Below are 14,692 nucleotides of genomic sequence, written 5' to 3'. Positions count from 1 at the left end.
CTATGAAATTTATTGTTTATATGCATTTGTTGTAATTTGTTAGGTTTTTTAAAGTACAATGCTATAATAGGATGTTGTGAAAGATATAGATGAAAATACATTGTTATTTACTGAAAGCGTGTGGCGTTTTAGTGGTTTTCGATATTCAGGTGGAGGGCGAGGTGATGGAAGCATTGGTGGCGATTTAGGAAACATCAATTGGCGAAAATAGTTTTTTTTTAACGGTTGTTAATGGTTAAAAGTTAGTATCACAAAGTTACTAAAATTCACAAATGTTTGGATTAGAACTCGAGATCTCCAATCTAAGAGGTAGCTTGTGAAAACGGAGTGATTCCATTGTAGTAGATTAAGCTTTTGTGGTGATGTACGATTTCTTAATGGTTCTTGATAGTGTCATTTGGGGACAATCAACTACACAATTATACAATGATGTATAGTGGTTGATCCATATGAACACAAAAAGTATTTAATGCTAGACTTTATTACCATGTTTATTCTATTTAAAAAAACTATTCATATTTCTAAAAGTTTAAAATTCATTTCTATTTATAGAACATCATTTCTTATAAGAAAACAAAAAACAAAATTTCAAATGCGACATACTTTCCTGACCATGAAACAAAACAGAGTTTCTTAGAGGCTGTTTGGTAGGATATGAATTTTTAAGAGGTCTGAATTTTTAAGATCGAATTTTTAACATGCTGTTTGGTTGGAACCTCTGAACTCCTGTGCTGAATTATAAAAATGACTATTTTGCCCTTCTGTCTTATTTTTCGTTGAATTCAATGTTTCTATTTATAAACTAACCAAACCAAAATCCTTAAATGATTATAAAAAAATATAAACACCATACAAAATATTATGCTCTAATATGAAGAGGTGAAAGTATGATCCTATAATAAAGAAATATATAAAAGTACATTGCTATTTCATGTCTTCACCCTAACAAAAACAAGCGTACAATAGGCTATGAAAACAAACTCAAATGTATGTTTATATGGATCACATTAAAAAAAACCTTTTTATGTAAAATTCCAAAAGAATACCAAAATACCCCTTAAAAATTTTCTTGCACCCAAACTTTAAACCATCAACGAACTCCTTTCTTCCGGCCATTCAAAGTCTCGATGCTTCATGTAATCTAGAATAACCTAGTCCCACTTGATAATAACAAGGAAAATACCATTATGCCCTTTATTCTTATTTTTGAAGCAGGTTATTCAATATCTTTTTATCTTCAATTCAGAAACATTAATACCCATTTATACCCATCAAACTGCAACCAAGGGTATGATTACAGAATATACAATCTAAACATTAATACCCATCAAACACAACTTTGTGATTTGATTAAAAAACCATTCTGTAAAACATATATTGATAGAACCTCACATCCTCACAGGACTTTTCACAAACAGTTGGTGTGCTTAAGAGCTTCAATGACAAATCTGATTTCAACATTTCAGCATAACCTAATTTCAACAAATCATATCACAAAATCACAAAATCAGAAAAAAAAAATCTGATTTGAACACATAATAATCGAGCATAAAACACAGAAAACGGATTTGAATATAAAAAAAATCACAAAATCAGAAAAAAAAAATCGGATTTGAACATAAAAGAGATAAATTATCGATTGAACTCAAGTTTGAAGAGAAATCGATTTTCAGATGAAGAAGAGAAAGCGGATTTCATTTATTTCAAACCAAATCATTCATAAAAACACAACAACTATCGAGTTTAGGGGAAAAAAGGAAGAAACAAACCTGTTGTCGGAGACGGAGGACGAAGTCTCGTTCCACACGGCGACGACGTTTCAAGCAGTGATCGACGGGAAGCAGAGTCGTCGACGAATGGGGGGGGGGGGGGGGGGGTTGAAAGGAAGAAGAATGCACAGAGGGAGGAGAAGAGGAGGCGTTGTTTTGGTGAAGGATTGATGTCTAGGGCATAATAGGATCGCGCTTTTTTTTTTAAATTCAAATGTTGTTTAATATCTGAAAAATTAAAAGGTATTTATAATTTGAAGAGGTAAAAAATAAGAGGCAAACAAACAATCTTAATCTGAATTTTTAAGACATTGTCTCTTAATTTTGTAATTAAGAGAAACAAACAACCCTAAATACTAGGAGTGAGCATATTTGATAGCCCTTATGTTTTTCAACTAAAACCAAAAATAAAAAAAAAATCGTTGTTTAACTTTTGAAAAACCAAGCCATCATTCTTTTTCGGTTCTAGGTTCTCATTTTATTTTTATATTCTAGGTTTTTTCATTGACAATGTTGATAAAATTTAACAAAACACCTGATTTCCAAAAAATATGATAAAATCGAGACATATCATTTTAATTTTCAGTAGAAACCATAAATACATAATAATTATTTTAATTTTTAACATATACATGAAATGACATAAATTAGGGTATTTCAATTTTTTTTAAAGTTTGACAAAAACTGTAAAAATTAAAGTTGGTAACATGTACACTTGTACCTCGTATGACTACATGGAGACCATTTCATAGTTTTTGGCTATTTGAATATTTCGTTCAAAATTTCAATTCACAAACATTATACAATACTATTAGCTAATAGTGTTGGATCAAATACTCATGCTCCAATGCCTATTTCTTAAGAATCTATAAATATAAGTGCTCGTTTTATGGCTTCACACCGAACATGTTTGTTCATGTTTAAAATAGTAAGACAGCTCAAGAGATGTGGATCCATTTGAAAAATCTTTAAGGGAGGAGGGAGTTATTCTCTCCGAACTAACTGAACTCACTACCACATTAGTTTTTCTCTTTCATTTTTCTTAATCTTTCCCAGCCGACAACATACAAAAATCATATCTTTCTCAACCGACTTAACCCACTCAATTAAAAAAAAAAAATACTAAACAACTAAGGTACAAGTCTTAAAATACATTGTACAAGAGAAAATGATAGAGAGAGAGAGAGGATAAAGTAGGTTAGTGAAATCAAGGAAACAACCCGCTGAAGAGAGAGTGGTACCGACGGTAACTCTATTGCTAATTAAGATTTTACGTTGATTGTTTTGTATTTTTTTAATTGAGTGGGTTGAAAAAGATAGGGTTTTCATGTGTTGTGGGTTCGGAAAGATGAAGAAAAATGAAAGAGAAAAGTTGATGTGACAGTGGGTTTAGTGGGTTGGGAGGGAATGACTCCCTCCTCCCTAAGAAGGTACTAGCAAACTAAAGAAAAACAAAATCACAAATATACTTTCTGAATTCTGTGATTTTAAGAAAAAGGTTGATGAATGTTTAGATACATGTATATATCACCTCTGTCATAGTAGAAATATCAAGAAACATGGATGCTTTTGCAAACTATCTGCCAACGCTTTTTAAGTGCTCCAAACGCTCGTTCGATATCTTTTCTTGCTTTTTCTTGGGCTCTCTTAAATCTGGACATCTGATGGTCATCCGGACATGACAAACTTTTAACGAAAACAGAAAGGTCAGGATAGATCACATCCACAAGATAGTACCCAAACCTGTATTTCGTTCCTCAGAGTACAAATGACGAATCTGGGGCAGTACTGTCATACACCTTGTTGAATATTAAGGAGTTATTTAGAATATTAATATCATTAAGGAAACCATATCAAACATCCCAAAAATACAACCCAAAAATTTCGTTTTTAAAACATTAATAAAACCATCAACCATCCAAAATCATAAGTAAAATCATAATCATGTACCATAAAATATCATAGTATTTGTCTCAAATCAAAATCTCATATCAAATCATCATAGTGAACTCCTAGGCTATGACTGTGATGTGTGCCATGCGATCAACCCGATCCCTTCCCTTTGCTAGTGGAAGTACATGTAACCAAAACTGAAAACTGTAAGCACAAAGCTTAGTGAGCTCCCCCAAACTACCACATACCATACAATATGGTGGTTGTCGAGGCCAACACAAATAATAACCCTAAATATTACACACTAAAATAGTGTATAGTGGTAAAGGGATCGAATCCACGGAGATTGGTTCAATTTATAACTCTATGAAAAATCTCTTTGTAAAAATACTTGTAAAATGACAATAAAAATAAAATGGGGGGTTTTGGTGTTTTGAAATACTTGAAACAAACTAGAATTAACTATGATTTAAATAGACAAATGCAACAAAAATAAGAGTTTGATGTAAAATCAATAAGGGAGAGATGGTTGACTTAAAGTTTCCTCACTTTGACTTTTGATGAACATATCATTAGAATCCAATGGTGCAATACTTTGATTTAAATCCTTAATTTGGCTATAGTAATCCAAGGAGCTTGAGATTACCTAGACTTTTCTTAATTGTTGAAATGGCTAGAGAAGCTCATAACAATTTCCTTAGTCAAAGTCACTAATTCCAAATAGCATGTAATTAGTGAAAGTCAACTAGCATTAAGAACCAAAAAGTCACCAAATCCAAGAGGGGTCAAATGCTTTCACCACCATGTTGGAGGAAATGTTTTTATGATTGTGTGAAGCAAAAACAACACAAAAATCATTTGTTGCTTGCTAATTTGAGGATCCTTTACTTAATCAAAAAATTAGCCAACTAATCACCACAAACACATTTAAACTCATGAACTAAAACATACAAGTAGAGATAAGATGTTAAAACACAAAACATTCCCATAAAGATTTAAGAACATGTTCATGGATTCTTCAACATTCAACAAAAGTTCAAAGGATTAACCAAAAGTCAACCAAAATTAGTTTAGCCAAGCATGGCTAAACCCAAAGAAACAAAGTTGAGAGAAAATTGTACCAAACATTAAGCAAGAATCAAGAGGTAAAAATATGATGTTCTTCAAGTGTTCTTGGCCTTCAAAAGTCTTCAAAACTCCAGAGAGAATCTCCAAAAATCGGATGTCTAAGAGTCTCCAAAAGATGGGCACCAACCTTCCTCAAATAGCTCAAAAGAAGAATTTCCGAAACTGCCCCTGCAGGAGGTTGCGCGACCTGCGTGCTGTTGCGCGGGTGGGTTGCGCGGGTGGTCCCTGAATGTAGCATCTTTGAGGTTTTGGGCCTCCATAGCTTAGCCCACTTGGCCCAGTGCGAGCCCAATCAGCTCCTAGCCCATTTTTCTTCAAGTTTTCTTCAATTTAAGCCCAATTTGGCTTCTCCAAATGATTCATAGCTCGTAAACTCGCCCGATTAATAATCTATGCATGCTTGAATATACTCCCGCATCTTGCAAATTTAAATGTTTATTTCTCTCCAAGCCTTCAAATAATCATCAAGCTCGCTCCATGCATCATCTCCACCACCCATCAAGCCTAAGATCCTTGTTTTCCACCAATTCCCATCGCTTTCCATACGTCCCGAACATTCCCGCTCCACTAGTCTCCATGAAATCTGCAATAAAGCTCACGAAACTAGAAAGTGCCCGAAATAGTCATAAAATAACAAAAAGGAAAATATGCATGAAAATTAACTAGATTATGGATGAAATATGCTAAAATAAACTATAAAAAGAAGTAAATAAAATGAAACTATCACAATAACACAAATAACACATATTGGGCCTTGCGCACTGCATCGGGCCCCGCCCACTGCATCGGGCACCGCCCGACATCGGACTGAAGTCCAGAATAACTTGGGCCCCGCCCACTGCATCGGGCCTCGCCCGACATCAGACCGAAGTCTAGAATAAACTGAACATAACATAACATGAACATATAGCATAATCACATATTGCATCGGACCGAAGTCCGGATCATATAACGCATATCACAACATGCATGAATCACGAAGACATCAAGCATACATACTACTGCATCGGACCCCGCCCGACATCGGACCGAAGTCCGAAACTACTATCATCTAAATGTGCCAACATTGTGGTCGTAGACCCGTTCCTACTCGAAGGAAACTCACCTCATAAGGCTGACTGCTGAAATGCTGATCGGGAACTGTCTGACTGCTGCTCCGGTAACTCCCCGGCTACAATTCCCATAAAGACACTTAATCAAACACTAATAACTAATCTTAGGGTAAAATGATCATTTTTCCCCTGGTCAAAGTCATCTTCCAGTTGACCTGACTCACCGAGTTGGGCCACCAACTCGTCGAGTCCCTATCCTTTCTTTTATCCTTCTATCTGACTTTACTCGTCGAGTTTAGCAAAGACTCGATGAGCTCCCTTTCTATAATGTCATATATTCAACCTTCATCTGACTCGCCGAGTCCTCCTTCATCATATGAACACGTCCATACTATGACTCGCCGAGTTGTATGAACAACTTGTCGAGTCTGTTCTTGTGGGTAAGGAGATTGCCTTGGACTCGCTGAGTGTGTTCTAACACTCGTCGAGTCCCATGGTTTCCATATTATGGCTATGTCTTAAAACATCGAATCGCTCCTCTGGACTTGTCTATATCCTTGCTATCACTCAGCTGGGTTCCTTTGAACCACAACAGATTGGGGACTGAAGCCCCAGACTCGCCGAGTTCCAAGAACAACTCATCGAGTCGCCTATTGTCCAAGTCTATAACTCGATTTGTGGCATACAACTCTCATTTAAAATGTAGATTTGGGCTTCTAAGACCAATCTAGCACGTAAAGTTATGAACTTTATGTGCATGCATGGAAGTATAAGCTTTAAGGACCCAAAATGAGGTCTAAAGAGGTGCATGGGCTAATATGGCCATAAGGCTTGCATCTTTATGCCATGAACTCAGTTCTAGAGTCTAGATCTGAAGGTGAATCGACTTGGGACGTCCATGTCTTAAGGATCAAGCTTATTGACCCCCAAAACTCCATAAAGGGGCAAAGGAGAAAATCTATAAAACCACAAGTCAAGTTTTGAGCTTGATTACCTGAAAGTGAAGAGAAAATGATGTTGCTCCTGGATCTAGTCCTTCTCCCTTGATCCTTCTTCCTTCCAACTCTTCTACTAGATACACAATGCACCAAAAACCCTCTAAGTCACTAAGAAAGCTCAAGTTTGCCAAAAGAAAATTAGGGTTTCGAAAGTAATGCTCTGGAGGTGATGGAGGCTGGACCTAAAGCTCATAATGTTGTTTAAATAGGGTGCAAACCCTTTAATTAGGGTTTCATCTAGATTGACCTATTCGTCGAGTCCAAGCGCGGACTCGGCGAGTAGATTACTTAAACCCGCGTCCCAACCTCGCATCTACTCGACGAGTTAGGGCTGCCACTCGTCGAGTCACTAATACAGTTGATATAAAAGTAGATCAAATACATACCAGAAACGGGGCGTTACACCAGAACTACCGAAAAAGGCATGTCAGATCCACAAATCATGTGAGGCTACAACGTCAAGCACGACCGTATGATAATGATAATCGTCCTTTGTGTATTGTCCATGATATGCGTTAGGACACATACTCTATTTCCAATGCATGCAATCTAAACTTCCTAACATCCCAGACAAACCATGCACATTTCCATGATGAGCATACAACTTTTGTATGTCACTAGCAGTAGGACGACACAAATATCGTGGACCATACAAAGACATGACAGTTATGCAAAATTAATGAAGATTTTCATGGGCGATACGTGCGAACATTCTAAAACCTCTCGTCTAGTGCATCAGGGGGGTGATATATGCTAACATATGAAATACAACAATACATTTTTGAATTGGATCAAAGTGTACCTCTTGTGTCCGGGCGTTGCCTCATATACTCAGACATTGAAGTCACACCTTCTACAATACGTATATACAAATCTTTATGCATCCTGCACCGTCGATGGAAATAATATCCTTCAAACATAGCATTCTCGTAAAAATAATTTTACATGGGATGTTGGTGGGCCGCTTCACACTATCTTTGGATATGTCTTCTTCGTTTACGATGCACATTGCTTGATTCAATGTTGTTAAGATGTTGTTCTAGCCTATTACGTATGAAGAAGATTGATTGTACTACGCTATAAAAAACATCGTCCGATGAAGATGACGAAGACGAAGACGACATTGTTTGTATAAAGAGTTGTTAAGATGTGGTCTTATATAAGTGTGGTTTGAGAGAGTTTGTAAAAGATATGATATTTTGTGTGTGTAAATTGTTTAGATTTGAGAGTGTGGTTTGATTTATATTAGATGAATGGTAGTTGTATATATATATATATATATATATATATATATATATATATATATATATATATATATATATATATATATATATATATATATATATATATATATATATATATTAAAAACGTTTTTAAGGTAAGTCGATAATAATTCATTACATCTCAATTGAGTCAAATAATTAGCAATCCGGTCAAATCCCCCTTCATCTAATCACAAGCCAAACAAATATTCTCTCTCATCTCGTTACGTCTGTAGCGAGGTAACCATGGCGAGCCCCTAGCGGTGTTCAAAATGCGTAGCGTCTGATGGCGAGCCCCCTAGCGGTGTTCGAAATGTGTAGCGACCGATGACGAGCCGTTTTAACAACTCCACTCCACGTAGCTAAGTGTTAGCTTACCAAGAAGGGGTGTTTCATCGACCATAAATGGAATATACTATTTATTTGGAATTTAAATATTATCTGGTAATACCTACAATAAGGCCTTCAGTTCTGGAAAAGAAAAACCTGCCTGCCCCTTGTTCATTTGCTTTAGAGGTTACATGGCCGGCGCCGGTGGAGCCAAGAATTCGACGGTCGCGAAGTCATCTTCCTCCGCCGCTGCCAAACGTAATAACAACAATCTAAAACTTCAGCAACAACAATTGCAACAAACACCCTCAACTCGCCGCCAGAACCTTCTTCAATTGGTCGCAGCGGCAGCGTCCGCCACCGCCGCCGCTCACTCATTCCTCGCCAACCACGACCTCGCTCTCCACCCTGCCCAAACCCTAACCCTCGAATCCAACATTTCCGCTGTGTCTCTCTCCATCTCTAACCTACTTTCCCTCATCCACCATCCGATCGCCTTCGCAGTCCCCCGCCCCCCTCCTCCTCCACCCTCATGGTTTTACCGCTTTATGTCTTCACAAAATGATAACGACCAGTTATTCATCGAATCATTTCGAATGTCTAAACAATCGTTTTCTTACTTACTCGCACTCCTAACCCCTTCCCTATCATCCCTCACAATTCCTCCCAATTACGCCGTTTCCGCTACTCTCTTCCGCCTCGCGCACGCTGCTTCCTTCAATGCGGTTGCAAGACGCTTCGATCTCGATTCTCCGACCGCCTGCCGGGTTTTCTTTGTGGTATGTAAAGCAATTATCGATAATCTAGGTCATTTCTTCGAGTTAAGGACTGATTTGAACAGAATCGTACTTGGTTTTGGATGGATTTCACTTCCCAATTGTTGTGGGGTTTTAGGAATCGATAGTTTTGCTGTTAAAGGAAACCTATTCGGTGAAAATGGGTCTGTAATGGTTCAAGCATTGGTCGATTCAGAAGGTAGATTCTTAGACGTTTCAGCTGGTTGGCCTAGCACAATGAAACCCGAAATGGTTTTAAGACAATCAGAGCTGTTCTCCTCCATTGAAGAATCAAGGGAATTATTAATTGGTCCATCTTATGAACTCAACGATGGCACTTCAATCCCTCAATACATTTTAGGTGAATCTTGCTTCCCTCTTTTGCCATGGCTGATCACCCCTTTTCGAAAATCTGATACTGATGATCATGAAGATGAAGACGATGTTAATGATGGTTGTTTGAATCTGAGTTCTTCAAAACAAGCTTTTAATTCTGTACATAATCGAGGGATGGAGTTGCTTGATACTGCATTTGGGAGACTTAGATCAAGGTGGAGGATTTTGTCAAAAGAATGGATGGAGGAATCAATTGAATCTTTCCCTTATGTTGTGGTTGCATGTTGTTTGCTTCATAATTTTCTTATAAAGTCTAATGAGGAGTTTCCTGATGAAGATTCAGATTATATGAGGAATCATGATCTTCCAGATTATGAAGGAGAAGGGGATGAGACTGGAGAGAGGATTAGAAGTGCCATTGCTTCAGATTTAAGTCGGGTAAGTCAAAATTCAATCATTCATTTGCATAAAAATTCCTTACTTTTTTAATATTAGTATGTGTCATAGAATTCAGTTTTGGTAACAATGCACATATTAGTTCCTATGGTTATTGGTATCAAAATTTTCCTTTTTAGGGAAAAGATGGATGTCTAATCCACAATTCCATTATGTCAAAAATATTAAGGATATGAATCTTGGATTGACTGTTGTTTGGATAAATAAAGTTTAAGAATTATTTAAGTAAAGAAGCCTCCTTTCCATGACTTTCTATTTTGAGTATTTCTTTATGCATTAAGTCATAAAGAAATATCAATATATACCTTATCCAATTAAGTTCTGTCTCCATTAAGTCTATTAAGATGTAAGAATGTTCTTCTCTGTAAAGATTTGGCAAATGCTACTTTTAGATTCAATAATAATGTTTTTTATAAGTTATTTATAGTTTTTTCAAGAATGTCTATTCATAATTTCATAGATTATCTTATTTTCGTTTAGCACAACCAAACAACCCCTTGTTGGGAAGAACAAATTGTTTTTTTTCATACAATTTTTTTGCATCCTCTTCTTTTTACCTTCTAAAGTTTAAACAACTGGTAAAGTTAAATCTTTTGTGAATCGAAGGTTTTGTCATTGTTTGAAATTGATCACCATTTATTTTTTAGCATGAATTGTAATTGAATCTTTATTAAATATTTACTAACAACATTTAAAATTTGCAATACTTTTCATTATCTCAGTGGGAAGATTGTTGATTTCTAATAGAGCAGGAGAAGAAGCAAGGTAAGATTTTAGATATTGCAATGATTCATAATTTCCAAAAAAAAAATCTATTTTTTTTTTTGTTCTTATGTTACTTTATTGTTAATCTGATGAAGTGTTTTTGTTCAAGAATTCACAGAAAACGGCGTTGCTGGCTACCTGGAATTATCAGAAATGAGACTTTGAATCGTTGTGAAAGGTTCTGAATTTTTGTAGATACCTTCAAGGTTTTTCTTTTTTTTTTATTTTTATTTTTCTTTTTTGCAAATTTGGTAAGAAAAAATGCTTGTCAAGTTTGTCTTTTCAGGAAAAGAATGCTTCCTAGAAATCATATATGGAATTGAAATCGAAAATATCGTGTCTTTTTTGTTGTCATGCTTTAAGTACTCGTTTTGGTCTTGTTTGTAAGGACATGACAGAACATAGTGGCATTATACCGTGTTGGCGTACTGATACTTGAGACTGAGACTACTGGGCTGGCCTCTTGAAACTGATACTTGAGACTGAGACTGATACTGATATTATATACCTTAGATGAAAAAACTAATGTTAACCATCCGTAATAGGGAGATTTTTCAATATATTAATGGGGCCTATGGCTTTCAACTAATAAACAAAACTAAACCAAGAGCTTATTTAATCATTTTAATGGGACCATGTGTATCTTTTATTATTTATAATTTATAACAAAGCTTTGTCAAAAAGCTTTCTTAATGTGGAGGAATTTTAACCAAGAGCTTATTTAATCATTTTGGTGGGCCATATGTATTTTTTATTAATTTTAATTTACAGCAAGATTTCATCAAAAAGCTTTCTTGTGGAGGAAATTTTTCATATGAAAAATCTTAGCAAAAAACTTTGTTGTGGATGCTCTAATAGAATAATTTTTCAAAAATATACTTTTTTTTAGCCTACCACAAAAAGGTGGAGAGTGGGTTGGGCTTATCGTGACACTAGGTTAGGTTCATGGGCATGGGCTTGGGTATTTTAACATTTGCTATAAATTTTAATCTCTTATAATTTTTTTTAGAGTAAGTTATATTTTTGGTCCCTAAATATTGTTGGTTGATCATTTTGGTCCTAAAACTAAAAAGTTCTCTTTTTCAGTTTTGGTTGGACAAAACTTCATGGTCCCTATGGTTTAACAAAATCTGAAGTTTCGTCCATAATTGTTAAAAAAACTCACAGATGGTCCATATGGTTTCAAAACTTTTAATGTTTAGTCCTTATGACTTACTCTGTCAGTATTTGTCTGTTAAGTAAATGACATTTTCATCATTTCACTACCTAGGGACCATTTATGAGGTTTTCTCTTAATTGTTTTTTTTAAAAGAAAAAAATGAAATTTAATATTCTCTCTCTCTCTCTCTCTCTCTCACACACACACACATACACACACACAAACAATGTTTGACTGAAAAGTTAATGTTTCTCCTCATTTCAATCTCCTTCAATGACTCCTAATCTGAACCTAATAACTACTCATGTGTGCCATCGTCACCACCACCTACGATCCAATATCATCACCTTTGGTTCACCTCTGCAAAAGCCTTCTTCGACCACCCATTTTGGGTCTAATGGGTACAAAATAGTTGCAGGGGGAGAAAAGAGGCTCTGATCGTTACCATTGAGGAAGGAAAAAAGCTGGATTGGACTCTTCGCTGGAGGTCCAATGGTGGCAGCGGTTTCTAGCAAGAGGCAACACCAAACCACCGTCAATGTAACACCATCAATCTCCTCTTCCATAGACGTCACCATCCACCGATAGCGCATTGCTGAACAACCCTGCACCACCATCACACCTAAACACTCATCCTCAAACGTTATTTGCAAGTCCGGAAATCGAATTGAAATGGGTTGTTGTCCCTTGTTTTTCTCTTCCTTTTTCCCTTCTTTGAAATCCACCACCACAAATTTATGCGTTTGATTCCGATTTTGTTCTTTAAATGAACGACTGGCTTTGTTTCGTTCTCAGATACCTTTGAAGAATTTGTAGCAATGATTTTGATTTTGGATTCATTATGTGTAGCAGTCGAGCTGAACACACAACCTCTAGCACCTCTCTCTCTAAGAATACCAAATACACGACATCAAACCGTTAGTAGATCTGAAAATAAAACATAAATGGATTTAGTTTGCGATTGACTTGGATTTGGTTTCCTATTGGCTTTGAAATTTCAATTTGGAAGAGGAAAGGACAATCATTCAACTTCATGCTCTTCTTGGTAACATATACAAATTGAATGATTCATAATGATGCATCATCATCACTATTAAACCAATACTGTAACCGTAACCATATAGGTTAAAAATCTTTATAAATGAAGGGTTCCTTCCTAATTTCACATTTCTACATTTAGATGGTCAACAATTGTTGCTCACTTGCCAAGGACAGATAAAGAACCAATGGCGGTGTGAGGATGACAACAGTTAGCTAGAGTTCAGTTTTTTATCTGTGTTTTTTTATTTCAAATTGAGTTCACATTTTGTTTATAAGTTATAGGTGAGGAATACATAGGGAAAAGGAAAAAGAAATCAAAGAAAGGAAAACAAGAAACATAAATGAAAGAAAGATATTTTGTTCCTTTTTATATATATATATATATATATATATATATATATATATATATATATATATATATATATATATATATATATAAAATCAAGAGAAAACCTTATAAATGGTCCTTAGTGAAATGATGAAAATGTCCTTTACTTAACGGATAAATACCGACGGAGTGAGTCATAAAAACTAAACATTAAAAGTTTTGAAACCACAGGAAACAAAAGGTTTTTTAAAGTTAGGGATAAAACTTCAGATTTCGTGAAACCATAACGACCACCGGTTTCTTTTACTTGGATATGAAAAAGAAAACCGTTATAATACTCTCATATAAAGATCAAGTTCTAAGAGAAAGCATCTTGAGAATTCTATTTTTTTTTAATATGTTAAAGATGTGGGTTTTTATACAAAATGTTTTTAAACATATTTTTCTTTGCATTTTATCAAAGTACCAAGTTTTATATGAACTAAAAGGAAAATATTTGGTTCTTCAAATTAAAAGTTGTTTTAAGGTTTTTTGTATACCTTATATTATGGCTTTTAAAAATATATTTATCATAAAGAAAAGTACCTCAAGTCATCTGACTTTATATCACAAAGTCGTAAATTTTTTATATAATATATAAAGTTTTGGGCTGAACTTTCACATATTAGGGACGAGAGAAAAGGAATTGGGTTATATATAGTCTATATCACAAAATTGTAATTTTTTTATACAATATAAAGTTTTCGGTTGAACTTTTATATATTAGGGACATTAGGGACGAGACAAAAGGATTTAGATTTTGTATAAAGGGACAATAATTTACGGGTATAATAACTTTTTGATTTTGTTTACATTTAGATTTTGTTTTGAACTTTTATACCATCCAATTTGTTGAATCTGTCCACATATTACCCTTGTTAAAGAGTCTTCTATAAACATTTTTAACAAGTTGGATGATATATGCTATAAAAAAAATAAAAAAATAAAAATAAAAAATAAATGTGAATGATTTCAACTTGTTGAATCTCGTTGCCTACTAACTCCTCCACCACTACAACCGTCATCATCACTTCTACCACCACTGCCACTATCTCCGTTACTGCCATCATTATTTCCGCCACCAAACACGATTATTCATATATTATTTTTAGATTTAATCATATATGATTACATCACCTTCCCTTCCTCCTCCACTTCCCCAAACAACACAACCGCCACCTCTACCACAACCATAACATCCATCGACCGTCATAACCAACTGCCAGTATTCATATATTACTTTTATATGTAATCATATATGATTTCACCACCTCCTTTTCCTCTACAACCACCACAACCTCCACTTCCTCTTCTAATACGTAAAACATAAAAAAAAACTCAAACTTTTAAAATTTTCATT

The 14,692-nt window shown here is 35.2% G+C and overlaps 1 protein-coding gene and 1 long non-coding RNA gene across 3 annotated transcripts; one reads left to right on the top strand and one right to left on the bottom strand.

Moving 5' to 3' along the window:
• Positions 1 to 872: 872 nt before the first annotated feature.
• Positions 873 to 2,156, bottom strand: LOC111881861 (uncharacterized). Its single transcript, XR_002846955.3, has 2 exons — positions 1,770 to 2,156; positions 873 to 1,472 (listed from the first exon to the last, which is right to left on the bottom strand). It is a non-coding gene; the product is annotated as an uncharacterized LOC111881861 (long non-coding RNA).
• A 6,384-nt stretch (positions 2,157 to 8,540) lies between these two features.
• On the top strand, positions 8,541 to 11,199 carry LOC111881858 (protein ALP1-like). Of its 2 annotated transcripts, none has more exons than XM_023878247.2 (3): positions 8,541 to 9,982; positions 10,723 to 10,765; positions 10,875 to 11,199. In XM_023878247.2, exons 1-2 carry the CDS (start codon positions 8,624 to 8,626, stop codon positions 10,735 to 10,737), a joined length of 1,374 nt encoding a protein of 457 aa, XP_023734015.1. In that variant the 5' UTR covers positions 8,541 to 8,623; the 3' UTR covers positions 10,738 to 10,765; positions 10,875 to 11,199. The 2 variants fall into 2 exon arrangements, with proteins under 2 accessions (XP_023734015.1, XP_023734014.1); XM_023878246.3 differs by having other exon boundaries at positions 8,542 to 9,982; positions 10,884 to 11,199.
• The last annotated feature ends 3,493 nt before the right edge of the window (positions 11,200 to 14,692 follow it).

This window comes from Lactuca sativa, chromosome 5 (assembly GCF_002870075.4).
Source record: "Lactuca sativa cultivar Salinas chromosome 5, Lsat_Salinas_v11, whole genome shotgun sequence".
NCBI classification, from domain to species: Eukaryota; Viridiplantae; Streptophyta; class Magnoliopsida; order Asterales; family Asteraceae; genus Lactuca; species Lactuca sativa.
This window is presented reverse-complemented; position numbering and strand designations above follow the sequence as displayed.

What these genes read in the sequence shown, in the direction of transcription:
- LOC111881858 (XM_023878247.2), top strand. Translation starts at nt 8,624, where the DNA reads ATGGCCGGCGCCGGTGGAGCCAAGAATTCGACGGTCGCGAAGTCATCT.